This window comes from Dipodomys spectabilis, unplaced genomic scaffold, assembly GCF_019054845.1.
Source record: "Dipodomys spectabilis isolate Male_0828 unplaced genomic scaffold, ASM1905484v1 ptg000075l, whole genome shotgun sequence".
NCBI lineage: Eukaryota > Metazoa > Chordata > Mammalia > Rodentia > Heteromyidae > Dipodomys > Dipodomys spectabilis.
This window is the reverse complement of record NW_024870752.1, coordinates 11944063-11971102: the sequence shown is the minus strand read 5'-3', so window position 1 is coordinate 11971102 and position 27040 is coordinate 11944063. Positions and strand designations below refer to the sequence as shown.

The 27040-nt window shown below is 42.2% G+C and overlaps 1 protein-coding gene across 1 annotated transcript; it reads left to right on the top strand.

Annotated features, from left to right (window-relative positions):
* The first annotated feature begins 7051 nt into the window (after nucleotides 1–7051).
* Oxgr1 (oxoglutarate receptor 1) lies at nucleotides 7052–13719 on the top strand. Its single transcript, XM_042682657.1, has 2 exons — nucleotides 7052–7121; nucleotides 11638–13719. Exons 1-2 carry the CDS (start codon nucleotides 7113–7115, stop codon nucleotides 12715–12717), a joined length of 1089 nt encoding a protein of 362 aa, XP_042538591.1. The 5' UTR covers nucleotides 7052–7112; the 3' UTR covers nucleotides 12718–13719.
* The last annotated feature ends 13321 nt before the right edge of the window (nucleotides 13720–27040 follow it).

Genomic DNA, 27040 nt, shown 5'->3' with positions numbered 1-27040 from the left:
AGGACTGGGTTCCCGCCCTCAGGGTGGAAAGTCTGCTCCTCAGCTACCTCAGGTTGGTGACTGAATAATGCACAGTAGATTGGCTGCAGTTCTAGAAGAGAGAGAGAGAGAGAGAGAGAGAGAGAGAGAGAGAGAGAGAGAGAGAGAGAGAGAGAGAGAGAGAGACAGAGACAGAGACAGAGACAGAGACAGAGACAGAGAGAGAGAGAGAGAGACAGAGAGAGACAGAGAGAGAGAGAGAAATTGGTCTCTACATCCTGTTTGAGTCTACTTTTAAGGGTAATCTGTTAGACTTTTGGTCTCCCAAATGGAGTCTCCTTTTTCCTTCTTGGAATTGTGGCACCAATAACAAGCAGAGCACCAGCTGGTGCTCTGTCTAGCAGAAGTAGTGAAGGAAACATTGCTGTTTGGTTAAAAATAGGAGAACTGGGAGATAAACTCTCAGGACAATCAAGTTCTTACCCTTTACCAGGCAGAAAGTTGTGGAGGTGAAAGAAATGAGAAGGAAGGATGAGATAATGGAAGAAGAAATAAGTGGGCTTTTTGTGGGCATGGGTGGAGATATTCTGGAAATTCAGGATCCTTCTCTTTTCAAGGATTTCCCCCAGTCATCGGTCCCCATGGCAACCGACAGTTGTCAGTGTCCTGGAGGATGTGTCACTGAGCATGCCTGGATGGTGTTACAATGGAGTTGGAGGTTGCCTGATAAGCTGCTGCCTTAGAGCCTACATGAAGAGAAACTTTTGGTCTACAGATATTCTGTCCTTCAAGTTAAGCAATGTTAGGGCTGGGTAGAAATCCAGTGAGGTTTATCTAGAAAATACTTGGGTAACATTGCTCATACTGTCCTAAATGCACTTGCTTGACACATCCCAGGCCAGACAGATAGAAACCATTATTTCCTAAGCATTTTCCTTCCATTCTCAACTTCCATATTGTTGCAAAAACTACAATCTGGAAATTACTTTTGTTTTCTATGTTGGTAGTAGGATCAGGACTTGAGTCCTTATGCTCTCTCTCTCGGCTTTCTTTCTCAGGGTTGGTGTTCTACCACCTAAACCACACCTCAAGCCCAGCTTTTTGTTGGCTCATTGGAGATAGAGTCTTTCAGACGGTTCTGGCTGGCTTTGACCTGGCTTTGGACTGTGCTCCTCTAGGTGTCAGCCTTTGGAGTAGGTAGGATTATAGATGTGAGGCACTCACCTAAATTCTTGCCTAAAAACATATCCATTTGTGTCTTCCCATAAGTCGATCTCAAACAGGTGCTACATTCTTGCAAATGAAAAGTTTTGCTAGTTCTTCCTGTGGGAAGAAGAGTCCATCATTCTCATCTCTTTTTGGTCCATTTAAGTGTAATCATCTTTAAGAAACACTGGCTTCGGCCCAAAAGGAACATCAAAAGATCACTGGTCCATGGACTGACTCTCAAGACTCCAGGCTAGTTCCTTGCTTCATTTCACCTTTTTCTTTCCCCTGATTTCTCCAGCTTGTCCTGTCATTTACATTAAAGCTGTACATCTTCTTCTTAGCTTGGGGTAGACACATGTCTGCTCACCCTGTTTGGGATCGTAGGGATAAGAATCGTTGGTAGAACTGAAGACAGACCACCTGCAAGAGCCTAGGGCCAGCAGAGATACTTCTCCATAGGCAATGGGCTTTTATTTTATCTTTCCTTTAAGTTGCGAAGTGCTGTTCAAATTTCTTTCTCCTCACTATGGCCAGAATGTTAAATAAATTCAGTTTTTTGTCTCTCTTTATTATATATAAATTATATTTTTGTCTCAATATTCTTTTGTTTTTGTTTTTGGTCGGTTGTGGGTCTTGAACTCTGGGCCTGGGCGCTGTCCCTCAGCTCTTCAGTTCAAGGTGAGCACTCTACCGCTTGAGCCATAGTGCCACTTCCAGTTTTCTAGTGGTTTATTGGAGATAAGAGTTTCACGGACTTTCTTGCCTGGGCTGGCTTTGAACTGCGATCCTCAGATCTCGGCCTCCTGAGTAGCTAGGATTACAGGCGTGAGCCACTGGCGCCTAGCTCAATATTCTTTTCTCTTCATGCAGGTAAGCGTTTGGGACCCATAGCCAGGCCTTAAAACCAGGGGTGCTAGCCACAGTATGATTGATTTTCAAAGTGCTGTCTGCTCCACTTTGTCCTACGCTTGCTTGTGGTAAGTCGACCCTCAGTGGATCACTTCCCTTCTGCTGACATCCTGCGGACTTCATTCTGGAAGTGCCCTGACTGGAGAGCCTGAGAATCACCCAGAGGAAGTCTCACTTATGCAACTTCCTGGGCTCATTCTAGAATGTTCATCAGCATGTCTGTCGAGGGCTCCAAGAATTGGTCTACCTCTTCCGGTATCACAGGGATCACTGATGCAGTCATCCATGCATGGTACCCCAAGAAACAAGGTTGTACCTATCCAACACCACTTTCTAACTTCATCCCCTTCTCAGTTCCCTTATGTTTCCATCATTTAACTCATTCAATCTCAGCAGCTGGTTGAGTCTAGTAGTGCTCAAACTTTTGCAGAATATGTATCTATAAATCCTAGCACATCACCCACTCCCCATACCAATTAAATGATGTCGCTTGGAGTTAATGAATTTTTAATCAAGGTAGGATTACATGCAGTAAATGCATAGATATTAAATAATCCAGTTCAGTGAGTATTGATTGACAATAGTATTTGTCTGAGTGAACTATACCATGAAGAGTTATAGGACATTTACATCAGCCTAGAAAATATCTTCCTGTCCTTTCCGGCCACCCTTCCCTCACCCAGAGGCAAACACTGTGGTCATTTCTATGGACCATGCTGTTCAACATAGCCATTTCTGAATACAATGTGTCTTGATCCATGACACTCTCTTCCCCACCCATCCTCGGAAGCTCTCTCTTTGTATATGTACATTGACTATTCTGACTGCATTTGTTCACCCTGCTTCTCTATACTCATTTTCTATACTACATTTCCAGACTACATTTCCTACTCCCTCCTGCTTCACTGGCAGCACACATTACACTGAAATGCTTGCTGAGCAGTAGTAGTTAGTTCCACCCTTTGCCTGTGGTCTTTCTGTCCAGCTCTGCTGAATGTCTGGGTCTTTTAGAAGATACTAACACCATCTTCCAAGTGTAGTGGAATTAGACCAAAGAGTGAATAAGAGCCCTTTATTTACAATGAAGTTTCTGCCTTCACTCTTTCCCTAGTTTTTCCCTCTTGTCCCTGCCTTGGAAATTTCTTAATTAGTAGAGCTTCCTTCAAAGCTAAAACTCAGGCCTTACACTCTAGTGTTCTGTCTCGTCTGTATACTATAGGGTCTTTCTCCTTACCCAAGAAGTATTTCAGGAATCTGAGTGCCACTGAAGTATCTGTAAATATTACCTAGTATGGTGTAGATAAAAACTTGACTTATTTTATTAGTACATATTCACTGAGGATCCTTTTAAAAGTTATTAGAAAATGTTAGCCACTTTTAATTTTTGGTGAAACTAGAGGTTGAGTTCAGGGCTTAATATTTACTGGGCAGGAATTCCATCACTTGAGCTATAAATCCAGTCCCCTTTCTGCAGTGGTGTTTTTTGTTTGTTTGCTTTTGTTGATTGTGGCACTTGAACTCTGGGCCTGGGCGCTGTCCCTCAGATCTTCAGCTCAAGGTGAGTGCTCTACCACTTGAGCCACAGTGCCACTTCCCATTTCCTAGTGGTTAATTGGAAATAAGATCTCACGGACTTTCCTGCCCAGGCTGGCTTTGAACAGTGATCCTCAGATCTCAGCCTCCTGAGTGGTGTTTTTGAGGTCGCCTTTATGCCTAGGCTAGACTGAGCTACAGTTCCCCATCTGTGCTTCCCTGTGTCACCAAGGATGACAGGCACACGCCACTGTGCCTAGCCATTGTGTTTTCTTCTAGACTGGAATAGCAGATGTGTGCCTGCTCTGCCTACCCATTGGTTGAGATGGGGTCTCATAAGCTTTTGTGCCTAGGCTGGCCTTGAGCTATGATTCCCCAATCTTTGTCTTTCAAGTAGGCTGGGATTACAGGCTGAAGCCACCACTCCCAGCTTCATCTTTTTTTTTTAAATCATAAGTCATTTCATGAGACTACTACTACTATACCAGTGCTACCACGAAGTGGAGCAAGGCCATCGATGACCAGGAGTGACCAGGTCAGCCTTCAGTGGGAACACTAGAAGCACACATATCATGGGCATCTAGAGCAGAATGGCCTACTTTTTATTCCACTGTTTGTTCCTGTCTCAACAAAAAACTGAATCAGAGCTAAGACTGTTTCTATGATGTGATTCCATTCTCCTTCTCCCTGTCAAGCCCTGACTTGTTAATGGCTCTTGAGAGAAAGCTCGTGAACGTTGCCTTCTTGTGCAGAGTTCCACAGGGCTTTCTGGAGCAGGGAACATGAAGATGCCAGGGCTTCCCAATTAGATTTTGAGTCTATTGATCACCATGGAGATAAACCCATGCCCTGCTTCAAAGGAGCCATTTCAGCGCATGATGGGTGACACTTGGGCTTTCGGCAGCTGTGAACGCCATGGTTGGAATCCTAGACCCTTGAGTGCTCGTTTTAAAAGCTCCTTTCTGAACCCAGGCAAGAGAACCAACTTCAGGGAGACGCTGAAATGTACTCTGACATACTTCTGTGAACTTACTCTTACCCAAGTCCTGCAAGTTTAACCTCCAGGTCCTCCATTGGGAGCATAGTCCATAAAAATAGAGACATCAATTTGCCAATTACTTGTTTTAAATAAAGACATGTATACTAGATTGACTGTTTCTGTGGATACTGTCGAAGGCATGCGGGTACACACCTGCAACCCCAACTTCTCAGGAGGCTGTTGGAAAATCAGCCAGCCCAGGCAAAAAGCTGAAGGCCTATTTGAAAAATAATGGATGAGAAGGTGTTGGTGCATGGCTCAAATGGTAGAGCCATTGCCTACCAAGGCCCTCAGTATAAACCCTAGTACTTCTAGGTGGGGAAAAGTATGGATATTTTTCCCCTGTTAAACAGCACGGATTGACTAGGGATTTCAAGTTAGAGTGAGAAGCTGTATTGACAGTTCAACAGTAAAAGATAAAAAGACCATCAGTTTATAGCAATCATCTTTCAGATGGAGTCAAGTGGTGGTGATACTTGGATTATGCCTGGCATTGTGGAGAGAAGTAATCATTTAGACCACCCACTGCAGGTAGGTAGACAGAGAACTTGGCTTTGGGGATGAGGAGAAGCAGGGGTCTCAAGTCATGGGACAAAAGGGACCATGTGGAGAATCAGGACTAAGCCTCTGGGCAGGTGGGGTGGAGCTGTCACTCACCGGGTGGAAAGCCCATGGCTTCCAGCCTCTGCAGGACCAGGGGCCTGGACAGGGGTGTTTCTGGGCCCCTCCCCACCAGGCTGATTGCATCTTTGCACACATTCCTTTGGGGGAAGTTTCCTCCCCCTCCACCCCTTCCCCACAGATGGGATCCCCCACCCTCCTGGGACGGGGCGGGCCTGGGACCTGGGACGGGGTGGCCCGGGAGGGGCGGGGCTTCCCCTTCAAAGCTTCAGGCTTGGGCTGCAGCCAGGGCTGCCAGTCCTCCTTTGGGGAGCACATGCACAGCATCCCGGGCTGCCAGGTGATCTAGTGGGCTTGTGGTGGGGTCTGGGGTCCCAGAGCGGGCTGCTCCAGTGTGCAATATGGGGTGGGACGGGGTGCGATCGGAGCTGTACCCCTTTCTTCAGTTTCTGGTCTTGGAGGCCCTGGGAGCACCCAGTCCTCTGAGAAGGAAAGGAAGAGCCTCAGGAGCAGCTCCACACTCGTGATCCCATCCGCATCCTGTCCTTTCCTTACTATGAAATACCACTCTCCTCCCCTCCCCTCTCTCCTCACTCCTGACTTCTTCCCTTACCCCTTCTCCTTCCTCTCATCCCCTTTTCCCTCCCTGCCCTCCCCTCGTTGTCTTTCCCTCCCTCCTTCCTTCCCTCCCTCCTCTTTCCCTTCCTTCCTTCCTTTTTTCCTCTTTCCTTCCCTACCCCACCTTCCTCTTTTCCTCCCTCCTCCCTCTCTTATCCTCTCTCCTTCCCCCTTCTCCCTCTCCCTCCCTCCCTTCCTCCCTTCCTTCTTCTTTCCTTCCTTCCTTCCTTCCTTTTTCCTCTTTTCTTCCCTCCCCATCTTCCTCTTTTCCTCCCTCCCTCCCTCCCTCTCTTATCCTCTCTCTTCCCCCTTCTCCCTCTCCCTCCCTCCCTCCCTTCCTTCCTTTTCTCTTCTTTCCTTCCCTCCCCATCTTCCTCTTTTCCTCCCTCCCTCCCTCCCTCCCTTTCTCATCATCTCTCTCACCCTCTTCTCCCTCTCCTCCCTCCCTTCCTTTCTCTCTCCCTTCCTCTCTCCCCCTTCCTTTCTTTGAGAAAAGGGGAGGTAGAAATGAGGAAGGAGGCAGGACCAGCAGAAGGCTCATCTTTGACTTCCTTGGACCCCCTCTCTCCCAGTGCCCTTAAATTGACAGGGCAGGGCCTGGTGGGGAGGAGTCCGGCTGTCCGTGGACACGGTCTCCCCCCCTCCTCTACAGCCAAGAGACAAGTAAGCAAAATGTCTCCCTCGGCCCTCTCTTCTCTATCCTGTGTTATTTCATTGCTATGAGTTTGGCAAACTCGCTTGGGGATTTCTCTGAGGCTCCAGCTTGTATGCATGATTTTGGATTTCATACTTGAATCTTTCTGAGGAGGGTCTATGGATTTTATTTGATTTCCCTGAAAACTAAATAGACTCCATCAACACTGCAAGTTTTAATAGTCTTCCGAGGTGATGGTGTTTCCTTTTAGAAAGCGGAATGGAATGAAGAGCCAAGAGGTATCTTGAAAGTCAGGGGGAGAAATTTCTGCTTGGGTGCAGGGAGAACAATACTTAGGTTAAGATTGTTCTAGTTCATCTGCAACTATGTAGATAAGCAAGATAAATCTTGGTGACAGGTTCTCTGGATAGCGTCCTCTTGGCAACCAACAATGGCCCCAGCTGTGGAGAGCCCGGGAATTGTTGGAGGTGAATGAGATGGCTTTCTGAGTGCCCACCTCCCTAGTCCATGGGAGAGAGCTGAGGATCTGATACCAGAACTGCGCTGGAAATGCCTAAGGTGAGAGGGTGAACTGTGGGTGTCTGTAAAGGTTATGAATACGGACGCTGCAAAGCTTATGGACACCCCAGAACAATCTGTCTTCAGAAATCCTGCCGATGGGGTAGACACGCTGGGTATCCTGTCCTCTGCACAGATGCCACTTCTGACCCTACTTTTTCTTTTTTTTATACATCATGGAATCCCAGCATCCCCATCTTTGAGGTTTGTGGGTGAACGGGCATGAAAAAGGAATGGTCTTGGAACTGTATTTTCTTTCTTTTTGAGGTTTTTTTTTTTAAAGTCTTTAAGTAGTTGTACAGCGAGAGTCCAGTTTAACGTGAGTTTGTGAGTACTCAGCATCTCAATCAACATCACATCATTCTTCCCCATCTCTCCCACCTCTACCTCTCCTTTCAGGTTACCTGGTTCCATTTTCCCAGATGTACCTTGAAGATTATGACTACATTCACCCACCTTCCCACTCTTTATTTGTCTGTTCCCCTTTCTGCTGGACCTCTCCTCCTCTGACAACACATGTTCTAGATTCCTGGTATTCATTCTGTTAGACACCGTTGGAATCGCCCTTGTGTATACTGTGCTTCAGTTACTACGTTCGTGGATGGATGCATATGGCCCCGTATGATTACACTTACGTTCATAATTTAGATCTAGCCTCCATAGGTGAGAGGAAGCATGAATCCTTGGTCCCTCTGAGCCTACTTATTTCACTTCACATAATTTTTCCCAGGTCTATCCATTTTCCTGCAAATGACATGATATTCTTCTGATGGATGAAGGAGAAAAGAAACTGCCTTTCTCTACTTAGCTCTCTATTCAGACTGATTTATAGGTGCTGTTTTTCTTTTCTTTTGTTTTATTTATATGTAACACATTTTTTAAAAAAGCATACAACATGTTTTGGTGAAGCTAGGGGAGAGAGTTTAAATTTCTTAGTTAATCCTTACCTTTCAATTGGTTAGTTGCCATTCAATTCCAAATGGAACTGTTGGTTTTCAAAACATTAAGGTGGCTATTTCTACCTACAACTTGCCTTTTCCTGATAGGATTTATTACTTAAAATGTCCCCATAACATGGCTTTATTTGGTGAAGGCAGGATTGTAGTTTTGTCCCTTACTTTAAGTTATTAAAGAACCAAACATTGCTTTTGCTTTCGTGGATTTGTTTTTTTCTCCCTAGCTTTTTGGCCCAGGCTGAGTCTTGCTGATATTACTGGTTGCTCTTTAATGAATTTACTAATAATGCAAGTATTTGTTACAGCCTTCTGGGTATCATTCCTGCAGTAAGTATGGGATGTCTTGTGTTCCTGCTTTCAAGGAATCAACAGACAAGCAGCTTAGACTTGCAAATCTCTCTTTTGTCCTCCTTACTCTTCTGTTGAGCCGTGTCTCAATTAGAATGATATATTCTAGAAGATTCTAGAAGATGTAAAGATTGCTGTTAAAGTAATCTTTCTCTCATCTTCTACAGCAAAGCTGTACAGACTGCTACTCAAACAGTTTGTTATTTCATCATAGAAAGCCATAAAACAATGTAATTGTGATTTAATTATCAAAAGCAATCTTTAGTAGCAGTCTTTGCATCTTTGCTGTAGAAAGAGACAAGATGCAGCCTGGTGGTTGCTTGACATCTTGAGAACTCACTTTGGGAACTTGAGACTTCAGGGATGCCATGGGCATCACCATTGTCTCCGAGGTTTAAGTTACTGCTGCTTTTAGTTCTCAGGCTCAGGTTGTTTGTCTGGTCAGGGGAGAAGCTGCAAGCCATGATATCCTGGGCTCAGGGAGCCCCCGGATGGCCAGAAGGGCCTGGCTCCTCTCCTCTGTTCTTTCATTGCAAGCAGTGATGGTTCTGTGAGGAGCCTTTCTGGTTAGCCTAGGTTAGAGGAGAAATACTCACCTTCCACAAGTAATACAGGATCTAGGGAACCCCAGCCTCTTCTCCAAGGATTTCAACAGCCTTGAAGGGGAGCTCTGTCGCTTGCTCCTCTTTCCCTACTACATACAGAATAGAAGTCACAAGTCTCTAAAGGCATTCCAATCTCACCCTGACTCCATGAGATCCAGAAGAATATATTGTTTTTAAGTCTAGCCATCTGGGGAGGATTCTATGGATGTGTGCTTTATTAGTTTGGGGTCAGCCTGGAATACGCATCTACGTGACTCAGAGCAAATGCCCAGTAGTATAGGTTTTGATACACATTTTGTGCTAATGACAGGGGCATAGCCTTACCAGGAACCAGGATCCCGGAGCGCTTCTGAAACTCCAAGCTTACCATTATTTAATCAATTGAATATGAATTGTAAAAAATTGTCTTTGCGTAGTTGTACAAAGCGGTTTTAATTTATCATTGATTTATGAGCATCATGCATCTTGATTTATGTCACCCCTTCCATCATTATTTACATCACGAGATCCTCGCTCTACTCAAAGGAGTCAGTATGATGAATGTTGGCATTTCACATGGGTCACATTGACTTACTGAGCTCTTCGGTTGTGACCTCTCACTCATCGATGCTATTCTTGAACACTTAGGATTTCCTTCTTACCTAGCCATTATGTGAGGCGCCTAGTCCTGCAACCAGCCCACCTCCCTCAGCATCCTGGTCCATCACAGTCTAGCAGTGTGAGCTAGAACACATCAGTGTGTTCTTCTCACCTCAATGTCCTGATCTGTAATATGAGTTCCCTTAGTACTACCTCCTCAGTCCCTGTGAGAAATAAATGAATTTATCTGTGTAAGACACATAGAATAATGTCTTACAAGTTGAATGCCTCTATACACAAGAAGCAGGATTATTTTTTTCATTACTATTTTGTTTTTCTTTCCATCTTCATCTCTGAATACTCCTTTAGATAATCACAGACATGTGGGAATGCATGGGTCCTAGACCGTCTACCATGTCTCAGTGCCTCCGCAATGCTGTTCCTTCTTGCATAAAACCCCTTTTCCCCTTCCTCAATTAGAAGTGTGCTCCTCTTGCTAAGTTCGGCTTAAGTATTCCGTCCTCAATGACCTTGCTTTAGTGCTTCTTGCTAGTGTCTAGGCAACTGCTTTGTTTAGCTCTCGGCAGCTTTCTAATATTCATCTACCAAAAGACTTACTTGTTAACAGCTAGTTAATCTTTACTGAGAATGCATTATGTGCACTAAATGTTTATCTTGCTACTTAACAGTGTATGGACAGTTCCATGAGGTAGGGTCATATGTTTTGTTAAAATGATGTTTTGTGTCCATCTCCCCTGGTAGATCTTGGTAGTGGCTTATATATCTATGCATGCTATTAATTTGATATCCCTGGGACTTGGTAGAGTGTCTAATTAATACACATTGGCTGCCCTATAAATGTGTAAGTGAGTACATTTTTCCAACAGCTATTAACATCCAAATAAGTGGCTACTTATAAGTTACTCTCCTTTTAAATAATCTTTCCTCATTGCAGACATGCCCTGTGAGAGTTTTAGTAGAGACCTGGAAGAAGGAAGTTAAAATTGCATTTTTTTTTCAGACCTGGAAAGCAGACTCCACCTGCTTAGGGTTTCACACAACTACTAAGTAACTAAACCAATCTGCAGACCCTTTCAGCTGCCTCAGCTCTTCAGTGCGAGGACCCACCCCAAACATAGTCCTCCAGACAAGCTATCAAAATGGAGCAGAAGAGCTGACATTTGAAATTAAATCTACTACACATACCGTGTTGTAATGCATGAAATGGCCATTAGAAAAAGTTCACAGTGTCCAGATCTTCATACTTGTGGATTGCTCAGTGACTCAGGGTGATATTGGTAAAAGTCAACAGAATATAGATTGAGAGATGGCACAGAGAGGCCACGCAGGGAGAGAACGGCTTCTAAGTCAAAGGAAAGTGTTTGGATCCCAGCTGAGTCACTGATGAGTTATCAGGGGCAGGCTGCAACACCTCTCTGCCTTCGCTTCTTCTGTGAAATGCAGAGAATAAGGAAGGCATTGTAGCGCTTTGTGAGGCTGACAGGTAACAGACCCGGGGCCTGCATGAGATGTGGTTATTGGAACATTTCTGTCGCTGAGCGTGAGATGATGGTGTCAGTGAATCATGGTGACTTGCTGAACAGATTGCTTTCCATAGTTACCTCCCCGACCTCTCATTCTTCCTTTTTTATGATCTGATGAGAACCCTAGGGCTTGAACTCAGGGCCCGGGCGCTGCCCTTGAACCTCTTTGTACTCAAGGCTAGCACTCTCCCACTTGAGTCACAGAGCCACTTCTGGTTTTTTGAGTGGTTAAATGGAGATAGAAGTCTCACAGGGACTTTTCTTCCCAGGCTGGCTTCGAACCACAACCTTCAGATCTCAGCATCCTGAATAGCTAGGATTAAAGGCATGAGTCATGGGTACCCAGCTTGTCATTTGGTCTTTTTATTCAATGTTGGTGCTCTACAACTTGAGCCACACCTTTACTTGCTAGAGTGATTTTCATTTTTAAAAATCCATCCTTGTTTTCCTTCCCTGATCATGACTATTTCTTGTCTTCCGCCAGCTGGTTAACTCTCATTGGACTCCAATAGCCAAATTGAACCGTCTGGCCTTGCAAGATGAAGCAGCCACGAACGAACCCCTGGTTGGCTTAGCAAACACTTCTGATGTCTCCGATAATGTGACTGCATTGGGCAATTGCTCGGATGAGAAGATGTTGATCCGCATGCACTACCTTCCTGTGATTTACAGCATCATCTTCCTCGTGGGTTTCCCAGGAAACATCGTAGCGATTTCAACGTATATCTTCAAAATGCGGCCCTGGAAAAGCAGCACTATCATCATGCTGAACCTGGCCTGGACAGACCTGCTGTATCTCACTAGCCTCCCTTTCCTGATTCACTACTACGCCAGTGGAGAGAACTGGATCTTCGGGGACTTCATGTGCAAGTTCATCCGCTTTGGCTTCCATTTCAACTTGTATAGTAGCATCCTCTTCCTCACCTGTTTCAGTATCTTCCGTTACCTGGTCATCATTCACCCCCTGAGCTGCTTTTCCATACACAAAACCTGGTGGACGGTAGTAGCCTGTGCTGTGGTGTGGATCATTTCGCTGGTGGCCGTCCTGCCCATCACCTTCCTGATTACATCCACCACCAGGACTAATCGATCAGCCTGCCTCGACTTCACCAGCTCAGATGACCTCACCACGATCAAATGGTACAATCTCATCTTGACAGCCACCACCTTCTGCCTCCCCTTGGTGATTGTGACCCTTTGCTACACGACCATCCTCAACACCCTGGCCCATGGTCTGCAGACACACAGCTGCCTCAAGCAGAAAGCTCGGAAGTTAACCATTCTGCTACTCCTCGTGTTCTATATCTGCTTCTTACCCTTCCACATCTTGAGGGTCATTCGGATTGAATCTCGTCTGCTCTCTCTCAGCTGTTCCATGGAGAATAACATCCACGAAGCTTACATCATTTCTCGACCCTTAGCTGCCCTGAACACCTTTGGGAACCTGTTACTCTACGTGGTCGTCAACAACAACTTCCAACAGGCCATCTGCTCCATTGTGAGGGCCAAACCCAAGGCGGACCACGAGCAAGCCAAGAAAACCATTTGTTCAAACAACCCCTGAAAGATTCCATTCACTCAACAACCCGGCCAAGTTTTTGCCTCTAATGCATGTGAAGTGCTGAATCTGACCCTCAGTGGCCCTCTCGGTAGCTTCTGTATTGAAGTGACGCCGTGCCAGAGTAAGGACAGAACTACCAAGAGCTCTTTGCATGATGTTCATTGAGCTCTTCCCTTGAGAAGACCCATCTACGAGATCCATGTGGACTCATCAAGTATCCAAACACAGATCACCAATACTTGGACCTCAGGGCCATCCCAGAGAATATCCGTTCTTAGCCACTTATTAGATACACCTGGAAACTGAAATCCACACATCTTGCCTTGGATCCCTATACATGATTGGTGAGATAGGGAAAACATAAGACCCAGCATTCACTTCCAATTACATGTTCTTTTACTCATGGGGCCTGTTTGCATTGAGGCCTTAGACTGGGTATTAATTTTTCACATCTTACATTGTCAAAAATTTTTTTCCTTTCAAATCTCGCTTCGTGATCCAAACAAACCAGTAAAATATACTTAGAATAATTCAAGGGTGTCAATACAAGTAGCTGGAATTAGTCCTTGTAAGATATTTGGGGAAGGGTACCATGTTTTTTTTTTAAATTGTGGTACACCATCATAAAAATTGTTCCTGAATTTATAAAAATTATCAAGGCATATCAGTTAATATCTACATTCCCTAGGGATCAAGGAGACACATTTGGAGACAGAACTATCATGTGTTTATTGGGTTTTAATCAGATCTAATGTTTTAATTTCAGTGAGAAAATACTCAAGGAAATTCTCTTTGGATAACTTGCCCTTTTATGACTACAATGAAAATGTATCTATCAAAACAGCAAACGACATTCTTGAATTGTGTGTTTTTAATTATCAGTAAGTGTAAATAGTGGAGAAAATACCTACTCTAGAATTAAATCCCAGTAACTATTAATACAACTAATAAACTTTAAAGAATAACTGGATGCACTGTCATATTTTGTTTCCTGTGAGAATGCAGTTTAACCATTATTATACAGACATGAAAGTTATTGGATCCAGTTAGAGAACAAAAGGATTTACAGATTGATTGTAGACAAAGGCTGGAATACATGCCAGAGGAATTCTCCACAACTCTCAGGGATTTCTAGGACAGTACCTCTGATTTAGACCCAAGAGTGGAGGGTTGTCAGAAGCCAGGCCTATGGAGGGGGGAAGAGGAGGGGAGAGAATTCAGAAAGTCTGTGGCTCTGAACTTGAACTTCCCTGGTTGATGACATTCCATCCAACCACCACCACCTTTCAAACATCCCTTTAGTAACTTCCTCAGCTCCCCGGGACTTTCCTAGAATAGCTGGAATGAATTTCACTAGGGCACCCCAACTTGCCCCTCCATGCTGGATGCTCAGCATCCCATAGTACTTAGAGGCCCACTTGGAATTGGCATGCTTTTCTGGCTCTTCTTTTTTCCTCTTTGGGCCCAGCCCAGCCTCTGAGACATCACCAAAGTAATGGACCGGCCTTTACATCACTGATGTGTTTGTTATTCTAGCTGTAAACCCTTGCCCCGTTTCCTTTCTTCCTATCTATACTCCTGTGTAAACATCTCTCCCACCACAGAAAAGGCCCTGGTGTCCCCCTTTCTGTCTAGCTTAGTTTGTCTCTATAGATTCTTCCATTTATTTCTTTCTCCTCCACAATGTACAGGGAAAAAAATCATCTCTCTTTCTGAAATGACTTCTTTTGCTGTATCTATGCTCCTTGTTAACGTTCTCTAAGGGACCTGGCTCTAACATTGAATCCCACTTTCTCAAATTTTTAGCATTTTTATTAGCCTGGATAATTGACCTTAGCTCAGGAGTACGCATAATTTTTCATTATGGTCTCAATATCTTCCTTTGATTCAGCTTTCCTGCCATCCTATGACCTGACCTGCTTCCTGTAATAGCCGGCCAGGTGCAGGTGACTATTATTTGCCCACCAGGGCTTCACAGACTGCACAGAATCACAAGGATCCCAGCAAAATTGAATTCAAAGGGTCACTTATTTTCCCAAGTAAAGAGTTCTGAGCTAATTGTGCTAGAGGCTGCATTTTGAATGGAGGCCAAACACTGGCTGGATGATGTTGCTTCCCAGGCTGGGTTGGTCTTGCCTGGAACCGAGATGTCACAGCAGAGACATCTCGAGAATGGACAAGTGGATCTCAGACTGTGTGTGCCAGACAGGAAACTGCCTGGCAATGCTCATGGGTCAAGGGCTGACGAGGGAGAACCCAGATAAACCTGCTCCAAACTCCAGACTCAGCAATACCTCCATTTTGTATCTGAGAAATAGTCAAAAATCGCAAAATTGTCTGGGTGCTCATGGCTCACACTTGTAAACCCAAGCTACACAAGCTGGGGCAGAAAGGTCTGAAAGAGTCCATCTCCAAGATATCCAGCCAAAAAGCATGGCTGGAGGCATGGCTCAGGTGGCAGAGCACCAGCCTAGCAAGCAAGCTGATCAAATATTGGGCTATGAATTGAAACCCCAGTATAGGGGGGCCAAGGGTGGGGAGACTTCAGTCACAAAGCTAGAGCAAGCAGCAAAACCACTTCATTCACTCCTGTCTAAATTTCCTCCATTCATATTTGAGCTAGCTCTTCTCTATTTTTTTTTTTTTTTGCTAGAATTATTCAAAGCAAATCCTAGCCAGTATAGAATTTCATGTATAAGTATGTCTGAAATAGGTAGATAAAACAGGGTTTTTGGTGGTCATAGCCACTTTAGATCTGGTCTTCTAAACCACCCCTGCCTCATAATCCTAACTCCTAGCCTCTTGATCATCAAAAAGTACTGATATGTGTCCCTCAGGCTAGACAAAGGGACATCAAATCTTGATGGGAAGGCTGTTTGCTCAACAAAATGAAATTGCCTTCAATGGCATGGACACAGTACTATCCTTGGCTGTCCTTAAATCAACGTGGAGGAGAGACTGCTAATTAAGGCCTCCTGTTTATACACCGCATGTCATTAATATAATTATAACAAAATGCATTGTGGGAATAGGCCTGCATAGTTTAACGTCTTATATAATCACCACCTGCCATTTATAACTATTTGTCACAAAGGGTCCTTTCAGTGAGAGGTACCCTCTAATCTTCTCCTAAGCTCAGAAAAACACACAAAACCAAAACCAAATAGAAATACACAAAACTGCCAGGCTCTGGTGGTTCATGCCTGAAATTCTAGCTACTCTGGAGGCTGAGATCTAAGGATAGTATTTGATCTAAGGATTGTGTTTCAAAGCCAGCCTGGGCAGGAAAGGGCTGTGAGACTCTTATCTCCAATTAACCACCAGAAAACTGGAAGTGGAGCTGTGGCTCAAAGTTGTGGAACACTGCTAGCCTTGAGCAAAAGAAGTTAGGGATAGCACCCAGGTCCTGAATTCAAGCCCAACTACTGACTCAAAATATATACATATATATACTTTAAAATACTATTCTTTAAAAAGTCCAAAAAGTGTTGATTTAATGAATCTGGATATGCAATTGTCTTAACAATTGCAAATGTGTTAACAGTTATATTTTTCTTGTCATAGGTCATGCCCTTTATTAATAGAAAGTGACCATTTTGGTCTCTTCTGACTGGCTTCTGTTGGAAATGTATTTTATCAGATATAAGTATGGTTACTCCACCCTGCTCTGAAGGTCCATTTTCAGGAAGAACTTTTTTCATTTTTACACCCTGAACTTGCATTTGTCTCACTTTTTTTTTTTTGCCTTGTCTACACTCCTTTTTTGTCTTATGTGTCTAATGAAATTTTAAATGTAATACCAAGCATTGTAAATAAATTATTGTTGAGTTCTATTATTTTCTGAAGACTTTTTAAATGGAGAAAAGACATATAATTTCATTCACTATAAGGGAAAGAACTGCAGGAATGTGGCTGCCTCCAATTTGTTTTGTGTTCTTTTGTTTTCTAGTTGTTAGTTTGACCTTGAAATTATGTTGACTTGGTTTCCATGATTTTTAAGAACAGACCTGCAGAAGGGGTAATATGTTTTCTAGTAGTACCTGATGGCCAAAGTGTTTCCCCAGTAGTTTTGGCCAGACTTTGATTCGGTTGTGTTTGTGGGTTATTTTGGAGATGGAATATTAGGAAGTTTTCTGCCTAGCCTGGCCTCAAACTGTGATACTCCTATCTCTGTCTTGGGAATAGCTGGGATTACAGGCATGAATCACAAGTGTCAGTCAAGACTTGTATTTGGAGTTTTGTTTATTTGTTTTCAAAACAAACGTAGAGTGGGGCTGGCTTTTGGACACATCTTCACTGCCTAGGCACTTTTCTGTTGCCTCATCTAGATGAGTTGATGAAGGACTGATGAGGTTTTGGGGGCCAGACCTTCGTGTTCTCTGTTGTCATACGATCATTCTTATCTCTGTTTCCAAAGCCACCTCCCTTGGAGGAGTTCCACCCAGTCTTGCCCTGCAGACTAGGCACTTGGCCCTAGAATCACGGAATCCACTTCAGGCTCCACTCTCCATATGTTCCTCTGCCTGACTGTCCTGCTCCATATACTTCCATACTTTTCTTGCCTTGCTATAATCTGCCCTGGCTCCTTGGCTCCTCAGCGCACAGGGTCTATTGTGCTCTATTGCAGCTCCAGAGCTTTGCACCCTGGTCAGAGAGTTTAGATGGTCATGAGACTTGTGGAATCGCTCTGAGTTTAACACCTGTTGTCCCATGCCTCAACCATTTTCCTTCGTGTGTTTTGTTCAGCCAGCTTCATTGTTGTTTACAGGGAAACTCTACTGTGGCCTATGCCAGGGGAAGGAGAGAACGCGTGTGGGGTGCTTCCTGTGTTTTCCATGAAAAGGCTTTGCTACTGTCCTTCTAAAGTAGATGGACTTTGACCAAAACAGTTTTAAGTCGCCTCCTGGAGCATGATAGTAAGATTATAACGATATTAGAAATTTTGGAAACCAGAAACTTACACTTGGATGGTTAAAACCACACAGAACCAAAGCTGATGGCAGAGAATCAGAAGCATTCTGGCCAGATCCAGAATATTCATTAGTTAGAGCTGCCAGCTTTCTCTGAAAGAACATTACAAGAAGGACCAGCATGGCAGGTTTTACAAGTTTGAGTAAGAAACAATTGCACCCCCAGAAAATCTCCCTGTGCTTTGCTAAGCAGTGATTACTTTTCTATACCAGGATTTTTTTTTTATTCCAGAAGGATTTTGTAATTTAAGTTTAAGCAAGGATTTATTTTCCTTTAACAGACTGAAATAAAGAGAAATGGAAAGGAGAGAGGAAATTTTTGTGCTCTCTATGCAGGAAATGGGTTTAGAAGACACTCAGAAAGTTTCTTGATTTAAGGAAAATGGGTATAATATACTCCCTCTATATTTTTCCGGAACATGTTGCAAAATCCTAGAAGATCCCCAAACTTGCAAATAACATTAAATCCAATATGTGTTATTTTTTATCCTAAATGTGCATGTCTGTAATAAAGCTTAATTTATAAACCAGTTGTACATAACAATAATTAATAGAACATTTATAATAATACCTTGTGGGAAAATTTCCAGGATAATCACTCTTGCCCTTTGTGAATACTCTTTTTCTTTTAAATTTTTTATTGTTATTATGAAGGTGATATCCAGAGATGTTATAATTACATAAGTCAGGTAATGAGTACATTTCTTTTCAGACAATGTCACCCCTTCCCTCTCTCTCTCCCCGTTTTCCCCTCTCATCCCCACCCACAAGTTGTATAGCTCATTTTCCACATAATATCTTGTGAGTACCCATGCTGCATTTGCTTACTCTTGGCTTCTCCATTTCTGTACCTCCCTTACCCTCCCAAAAACATATAAATGAAAAAAGAAGACCAAGAGAAAATAACACAACAACAACAACAAAGTAAAAAACTCTTGTTTCCATTTCTTAGAGTTCATTTCAATAAATGTTATTTTGTGCAATCAGATGCACACAGGCATTGCACCTTCGTGTTCCTCTTCTAAGAATACCTTCCTTTGGTCTCACTGTGTGTGGATGCCTAGAATCCTGTATAACTTATCATGTCTCAGTATATTTTAGATCTAGCATCTGCATATGAGAGAAAACATGTGACATTTGTTCATCTGATCTAGGCTTGCCTGACTTAATATGATTTGTTCTAGGTCCATCCATTTCCCTGAAAATGACATAATTCTTTCTAATACTGTGTAAAATTCCATTGTGTATAGGCACCACATTTTTGGATCTATAGAGTGTCTGGGATGTTTCCACAACTTGGAAATTATGAATAGTGAAGCAATGAACATGGATGTGAAGGTGTCCTTATCATACCTGGTTCATGCTTTTCAGGGTAAATGCTCAGGAGTGGTATGGCTGGGTTGTAGGGAAGATCTATGTTTAGTTATTTTTTTCTTTAGGAACCTCCAGACTGCTGAGAGATTGTACTAGTTTACATTCCCAATGCAATAGGGTTTGGTTTCCCCACATCCCCACAAACATTAGTTCTTGGAATTCACGATGTTGGCCAATCTAACTGGAGTGAGATGGAATCTGAGAGTTGTTGTGATTTGCATTTTCTTTATGGCTAGGGAGGAAGAACATTTTCTCTTGTGTTTCTTTGCCATTCTTACCTCTTCTTCTGAGAAGTTTCTCCTTAGTTCCTTTTCCCATTTAGTGATTGGTTTATTGGCTTTGGGTAGGGTGATTTCTTGAGCTCCTTGTATAGGGAGGCAACAATTGGTTGGATTTTGTTTTTTGATCCAATCTGCTGCTCTATTACTTGTGGTTGTGCTTAACATTATGATGGAGAAATATATCATGTTTCCTGCCATTTTGTTGTTTTCCTGTGGTATGGCTTCTTTCTTCTTCTTGTGTTTATTAAAGTAGTCTACTGATTTTTGTTTAATGCTGTTTTCTTGACTTTGATTGTTTTCGTCAGGGTGTATGCTTCCCTTTAATATCCTTTGTAGTGCTGGTTTAGTGCTCATGGGTTACTTAATTTTTGTTTGTCATGAAAGGTTTTAATTTTGTCATCAGCTATGAATATTGGCTTCTTGGGTACATCAGTTTAGGTTGGCAATTGTTATCAGAGCTTGAATTATACCACTCCAGGCTCCCCTTCCATTGAGCATTTGTGCAGAGACTTCTACTGTTATTCTACTCTTCTTTCTGTAGTAATAAAGTTTTCTTTTTTATTTTGCTGCATTTAAAATAATTCCTTGTTTTTTAAGTCTAAGGTTTGTCTCTAGTGGTATTTCTTCTCAGATCTTGTCTGCTAAGCGTTTTGTTTGGGACTCTCTCTTGAGATCGGGGAAATTATCTGTTATCATTTAGTTAACAAGATTTTCTTCCTTTGGTTTTGAATTCTTCTCCCTCATCTCCCTATTATGCATAGATTTGATCTTTTGGCTGAATCTGCCATTTTTTTTAAATTTAATTTTATTGTAAAGGTGATGTACAGAGGAGTTACAGTTACATAAGTAAGGCAATAAATACATTTCTTGTCGAACAGTGTTACCTCCTCCCTCATTTTCTCCCACTTTCTCTCCCCTCCCAGCAACTCCCCTTCCCTCCAAGTTGTAAAATTCATTTCCAACACAGCATCTTCTGAGTATCACTGTTGCATTGGTTCATCCTTTGTCCTTTGTCTCACCATTTTGTTATTCCCCTTCCCTTCCCCAAATCAGATAAATGTATATGCAAAACACAGGGAACCCCACCAAAAAACAATGACAACAGGGGATAATATAAAAGAAAAATACTGAAGGAAAAAAATCTTCACACAGTACATTAAAAAACAAAACAACAACAAAAATCCAAAAAAAGATGCTTGTTTCCATATCTTGGAGTTCATTTCAATTAGCATGAATCTGCCATTCTTGAATGTCCTTTTGGTATGTTCTGAGTTTTTTTCCATGCCTTTGAATTTTTGTTCTAATTTCTCTGCTTTGTCCTCAACTTCCCATACCCTGTTTTCTATTTTACTTGTTCTATTGTCTAAGCTTTCAATAGTGCTTTGTAACAGGGAGATAGAGCCTTCCATGTCTCTAAGCTCTTCATTTTGACTTCTTTTAGGTAAAATAAAGGTTACGGGATCACAAGGACTGTGATAGTCTAACAGTGGTTCTAACAGCTGATGCAGTTGCTAAGACTCTGTTGGGCAGGTAGCATATACAGCATGAACCTGCAGCACACAGAGGTGATCTGTGTTCTGGGTGAGATCAAGAAGGTAGCTCGAAACATCATTCATCCTGCTACTTAGAACAGTGTACAATTTCAAACTTATGAATTATCTGTGTACATTTTCCTCAGTAATAGTTTTATTTATTATTGGCCACAAGATAAGATTGTATTCACAAACTACTTTACTAAATGACCGCTCCTTTGTACAACTACTTAAAGATAATAATAACTGAGAAATAAATAGAAACTAAATTTTTAGAAAAAGTGCAGAAAGTGAAATTGCACTCGAAAGGCAGGATAAAAGTGAGGTCCTTAATATATGGCTCTGATATTTCTGGCAGCTTGTAATTCTAGCAGCCTACTGGTAAATTCTTCTGTAGGATAATGGAAAATATAGCAATGAAAAATATAAGTTACATAGAGATAGAAGCAGGCTGAATTCTACTTTAAACAGTTGCCACCTGAACCCAGGCAGCCTGATTGCCCAGTCCAGCTGTAGAATTCTGCACTCAGATGCTTATACAAAGGAAGAGAACATTCTGGGTCCCACGGCTGAAGAAGGACTAAGTGGATTCATCCCACAGTGAAAGCTGCCAGCTCAACTTCTCAGGTAGCCACTAGTAACAGCACAGCCACAGGAAGCCAATAGCAGAATTCAGAGAGACTCTAAAGCAAAAACAAAGACAAAGAAGGAAAAATATGCTCAAGAAGACAAAAGCACTGCAGGGAGCATAAGACAACTTCAAAGACTGGTAATTAATATTCTCAGAGACATCCTTGAAAGAGGCCTGGAGCTTCTAAAAGAATTAATGGTTGAACAACAAAAGGAACTCTTGATCACTGAAGTAGGGAGATTAGGAGGTTATAGCTAACTGCCCACAACTACTTATGGGCTTTGTACAGAGGAAGTAGGGAAAATTTCTGGCATTTTTGTCTGTTTATCCTGTTTATTCTTAGAAGAAGGTCTTAGAACCTGGCAGTATAATGACAAAGGTGTTTCCAGATTTCAGGTCAGGTGAAATTCTCTAAGTTTTTGTTAGTTTGTATGAATTTCTGAAGTTATGGAGGGCTAGGATTTAAAAATGCATGCAAGACATGACATTCTTTCCTTCCTTTCCTTTTCCTTCCCTCCCTCTTTTCTTTCTTCCTCCTTCCCTCTCTATTCATCTCTTTCCCTCCCTTCCTCCCTCCCTTTCTCCCTCCCTCCCTCCCTTCCTTCCTTCCTTCCTTCCTTCTTTCCTCCCTCCCTCCCTCCCTCTCTCCCTTCCTTCCTACCTTCCTTCCTTCCTACCTTTTTTCCTATTGTGCCAGTACTGGAGCTTTAATTCAGGGCCATAGCACTCTCCATTAGCTTTTGCATTCAAGGCTAGCACTGTACCACTTGAGCCACAATTCAGGCTTTTGTTGGTTAATTGGGAATAATATTCTCACAGACATTTCTGCCTACACTAGCTTCAGACCATGATCCTCAGATCTCAGCCTCCTGTGTAGCTAGGATTAAAGGCAAGCTCCAACATTTCTTAGAATTTCTCTTACATATTGTGGATAATTACCTACAATTTATTTTCCATGATTTAGAAATATACCTAGAGCTGAAGCATATCGTTTTTCTTTCTAAAAATGCTCATAAACACTATATTCATACTTGGAGAAAAAATTGTTTTGATTAATCACAATAGCTTCCATAAACACTTGAAAATACAGAGGGAAGATATAGTCTCTGTTTGTTTGACTTGTCTGACATGGAACTTTCTAGAGCAGAGAACTGCATAGCTCATGTGCTCAGTATCGCAGGGCTAGCTTTCACCTCTATTCAGGCAAATTAACAGGAGCATCTTTTGTGTCCCTACATTGTGCAAACTACTGTAGTAAGATCCTGAGAGGTAAGCAGCAATGAAAAAAAACCCAGATCTACTCTGAAAGAGAATATGTTCTTACAAACCAAAGGCATGATTCATGGGTGCTTTCTAAACTGAATGTTGTGCTGCATTTGCTTATCAAAGTGAATGAAATGAATCAGTAGCTGGTGGCTCACTTTTGTAATCCTGGCTACTCTGGAGGCTAAGATCTGAAGATCACAGTTGAAAGCCAGCTTGGGCAGGAAAGTCCATGAGACTCTTACCAAAAAGCTAGAAGTGGAGCTGTGGTTCCCAAAGCTCAGGGACAGTGCCTAGGCCCTGAGTTCAAGCCCCAGGACTGGCACATACATGCAACAAGAAAATGAAATCTGTATCCAGTTCTTTTAGTTATTGCACTTTACATTATTCTAGTTATATTACATTATCCATATATATTACATTATTCTAGCTATAGTCTGCAAAGCTCACCTAAATGGAGCCTTGCAGGAACATTTACACCCATCTAACCCTCTCTCACCAATAATCAAAGTAGACATAAGCCTGTGCTCCAGTATGATTGCCCCTGGTTGGATGTCCCTTCTCCTGAAGCTGACATAGAGCATCAGCAGTAAGTTAGCATTTATTGCTAGGTACTTAGTATATTTCCATGATAAGAAGAACATGGGAAATTTCTGAATCTTACATTAGGGAAGCCAAGTAAAAAAATATCTGCACATGTATCATAATTAATGTTGAACCTTGCCTTTTCTTAGAAGACATTCCCTGATTTCCCTAGTCCATTTCAAATTTAAATAATAGTGCTGTGTTTTTATTCTACCCTTGAAATTTAGAGTTAAACTAAGACTTTTGAATAGTATTCATATAAAAGAATTAAAGCTAGGTCAGTCACTGTTAAAGCACATATTCACATTTCTACCAGTTGTGAAAACAGTGCTAAAGTTCAGCTTTTATGACTCTTTCTCCAGCTATCTGTCTCTGAGAAGACAGCTCTGTTCATTTAATTTCTCAAATATTTTGAGCACAGTACTTCATGGGACTTAGCTCTCCACTATTCCAAGTCCCTGTGCTTTTTTCCCCTTCTTCTATGATATGATTAACTTTTCCAATGCATGGTCACATTTATTTGTGTTCTGGACACACAGCAATATCCTGAAAGTTATCACAAGTAGAACCATAACAAAAAGGAGCCACTTTTGGTTTGGGAAAGATCTGCTTTTAATCCCAGTTTTTACTTGACCAGTCACTGTATATGGAAAATTTCTGCTTCAGTTGAGTCGTTGAAGATGAAGGAAAAGACCTGTGTTTCAGGTGACATGCTGAATTAGCTCTACTGCATATCCTTCCAGCTGGAAACAATGACGATAGCTTAAAAAAAACTTGTCATACAAGATGCAAACATAAAAGGGATACAAATAGGGAAAGATGAAGTAAAACTCTCCCTATTTGCAGGTGACATGATCTTGTATTTAAAGAACCCCACAAACTCCACTCCCAAATTACTCAGGTGATTCAAAACTTTGGCAAAATAGCAGGGCATAAAATTAAACTTCAAAACTCAATGGTGGGGCTGGGTAGGTGGCTCAGTGGTAGAGCAATTGCCTTGCATGCATGAGGCCCTGGGTTCAATTCCTCAGCAAGCACCACATAAGCAAAAAGAAAAAAAGCCAGAAATGGCTCTGTGGCTCAAGTGGTAGAGCACTAGCCTTGAGCTGAAGAGCTGAGGGACAGCGCCCAGGCCCTGAGTTCAGGCGCCACGACTGGACTAAAAAAAAAAAAAATCAATGGCTTTTCCCAACAATGAGAAAAGTGTGGCTGAAATCTGGAAAGCAACTCCATTCATAATAGCCCCACAAAAAATAAAATACCCAAAATAACCAAAGAAGTGAAGGACCTCTATGATGAAAACTTTAAAAACCTGAAAAAGGAAATCAAAACAGAACTTAGAAAGTAGAAAAACTTCCCATGCTCCTGGAATGGAAGGATCAACATCATGGAAATGGCAATACTTCCCAAGGCTATCTACAAATTCAATGCAATACCTATCAATACTCCAACCTCATTCTTCAAGGAAATAGAAGAAGTAATCCAAAAAATTACGGAACAATAAAAGACCCTGAATAGCAAAAATGATCCTTAACAGAAAGAACAGTGCTGGAGGAATATCAATACCAAATTTCAAACTCTACTACAAAGCCATAGTAATCAAAACAGCTTGGTACTGGCACAAGAACAGACCTCAGGACCAATGAAATAGAATTGAAAACCCAGAAATGAACTCACAGACCTATAGCCATCTAATCTTCGATAAGGAAGCTAAAAAAATAGAATGGAAGAAAGACAGCCTCTTCAGTAAATAGTGCTGGCAAAATTGGTTAACTACTTGTAGAAAACTAAAGCCAGATCCTTATATATCACCCTGTACCAGAATCAACTCCAAATGGACCAAAGACCTCGGAGTCAAAGCAGACACTCTGAAAACATTACAGGATGGAATAGGAGAAACTCTATGTCTCCTTGGCACAGGCCAAAATTTTCTTAATAGAGACCCAGAAACACAACAAATCAAAGAAAGGTTGGACAAATGGGATTGCATGAAATTGCAGAGCTTCTGCATGGCAAAGGGTATAGCTAGCAAGATCAATAGAAAGCCCACGGATTGGGAGAAGATCTTCATTAGCCATACAACAGACAAGGGTCTCATATCTAAACTATACCTGGAAGTCAAAAAATTAAATCCCCCAACAACAAATCCTCAAAGAAACAACTGGCCAATAAATAAGTGGGCTAAAGACTTAAAGAGAAACTTCTCTGAAGAGGAAAGAAGGATGGCCAATAGACACATGAAGAAATGCTCAACCTCCCTAGCCATAAAAGAAATGAAAATCAAAACAATATTGAGATACCAACTCACCCCAGTTAGAATGGCTATAGTCAAGAACTCTAATAACAACAGATGCTGGAGGGGATGTGGACAGAAGGGAACCCTATTTCATTGTTGGTGGGAGTGTAAACTTGTTCAACCACTTTGGAAAGTAGTATGGAGGTTCCTCAAAAGACTCCACATAGAGACCCAGCAATCCCACTTTTGGACATTTACCCAAATGATCACAAACATGACCATACTAAAGCTACCAGCACAACTATGTTTATTGCAGCCTTATTTACCATAGCTAAGATATGGAACCAACCCAGATGCCCCTCAGTAGATGAACAGATCAAGAAAATGTGGTATATATACACAATGGAATTCTATGCTCAAATGGCTTTTCTTTCTTGCTATTGTTCCTAACATATTTATAAGATGATTTCTTTGTTGCTTTGTATGTCCCTCCCCCATAGTATAACCCCTGCTTTCACTGTATTCGATGTTGGTATAATTTGTGGAGGGGAAGAGAAAAAACAAATTGTTTAAATAGGGATACAGGTGGACCCATTCCAACAATGAGATGTTCAAGACCTTACGTCAAAAAATGAACTTTACAACTTTGGCGGGGGGCGAGGGGGGGTGGGGATGGGGTAGAGGGGGGAGGAGGGGAATGGGCGAGGATGGGAAGGGGAAACAACAGAGGAGGCAACAATGCTTGATAAGAAATGTACTCATTACCTTGCTCATGTAATTGTAACCCCTCTGTACAGTATTTTCACAATAAAAAAATAAACCAAGACACAGAAAAAAAATCTTGTCATAAATATGACAATATTTATGATGAAAATGTTTGCTGAGCTGGTAAAAAAAAAACTGAGGAATTCACAAAGGGAATATATAAAGGGGAATGTCGATGCCACAGGCAGCAAAAGCAGCAACACTCCAATCATGATCTTCCAAATCCTCAGATCCTCTTGGGTGCGTGTGTGCGTGTGTGTGTGTGTGTGCGTGTGTGTGTGTGTGTGTGTGTGTGTGTGTGTGGTGTGTGTGTATGTTGGTACTGGGGATTGAACACTGAACTCATGATCTGGTGCTTTTACTCTGCTATCCTTGGACGGTGTTCCTCTAATCTCGCTTTCCTGAGTAGCTGGCACACACCACTATTCTAGGTGAAAATCCCAGTGGTGTTCTAGCTTAAATTTTGATATCCATGTTGAGATGTGTAGGGTGAACCAGACATCCTAAAACACTGCTAAAACACTACTACTCAATGGGAGTGTGATTTCAAGTATCATTATAGTTGTATAATCATAATTATTTCAAGTATAATTTCAAGTATAGTTATTAGTGATAATTATTCATTGCCCCTGCTTTGGTTCTCAAAAGTGTCTGGAATCATATATGATGACCCTGAGCCTGAGAGCTAG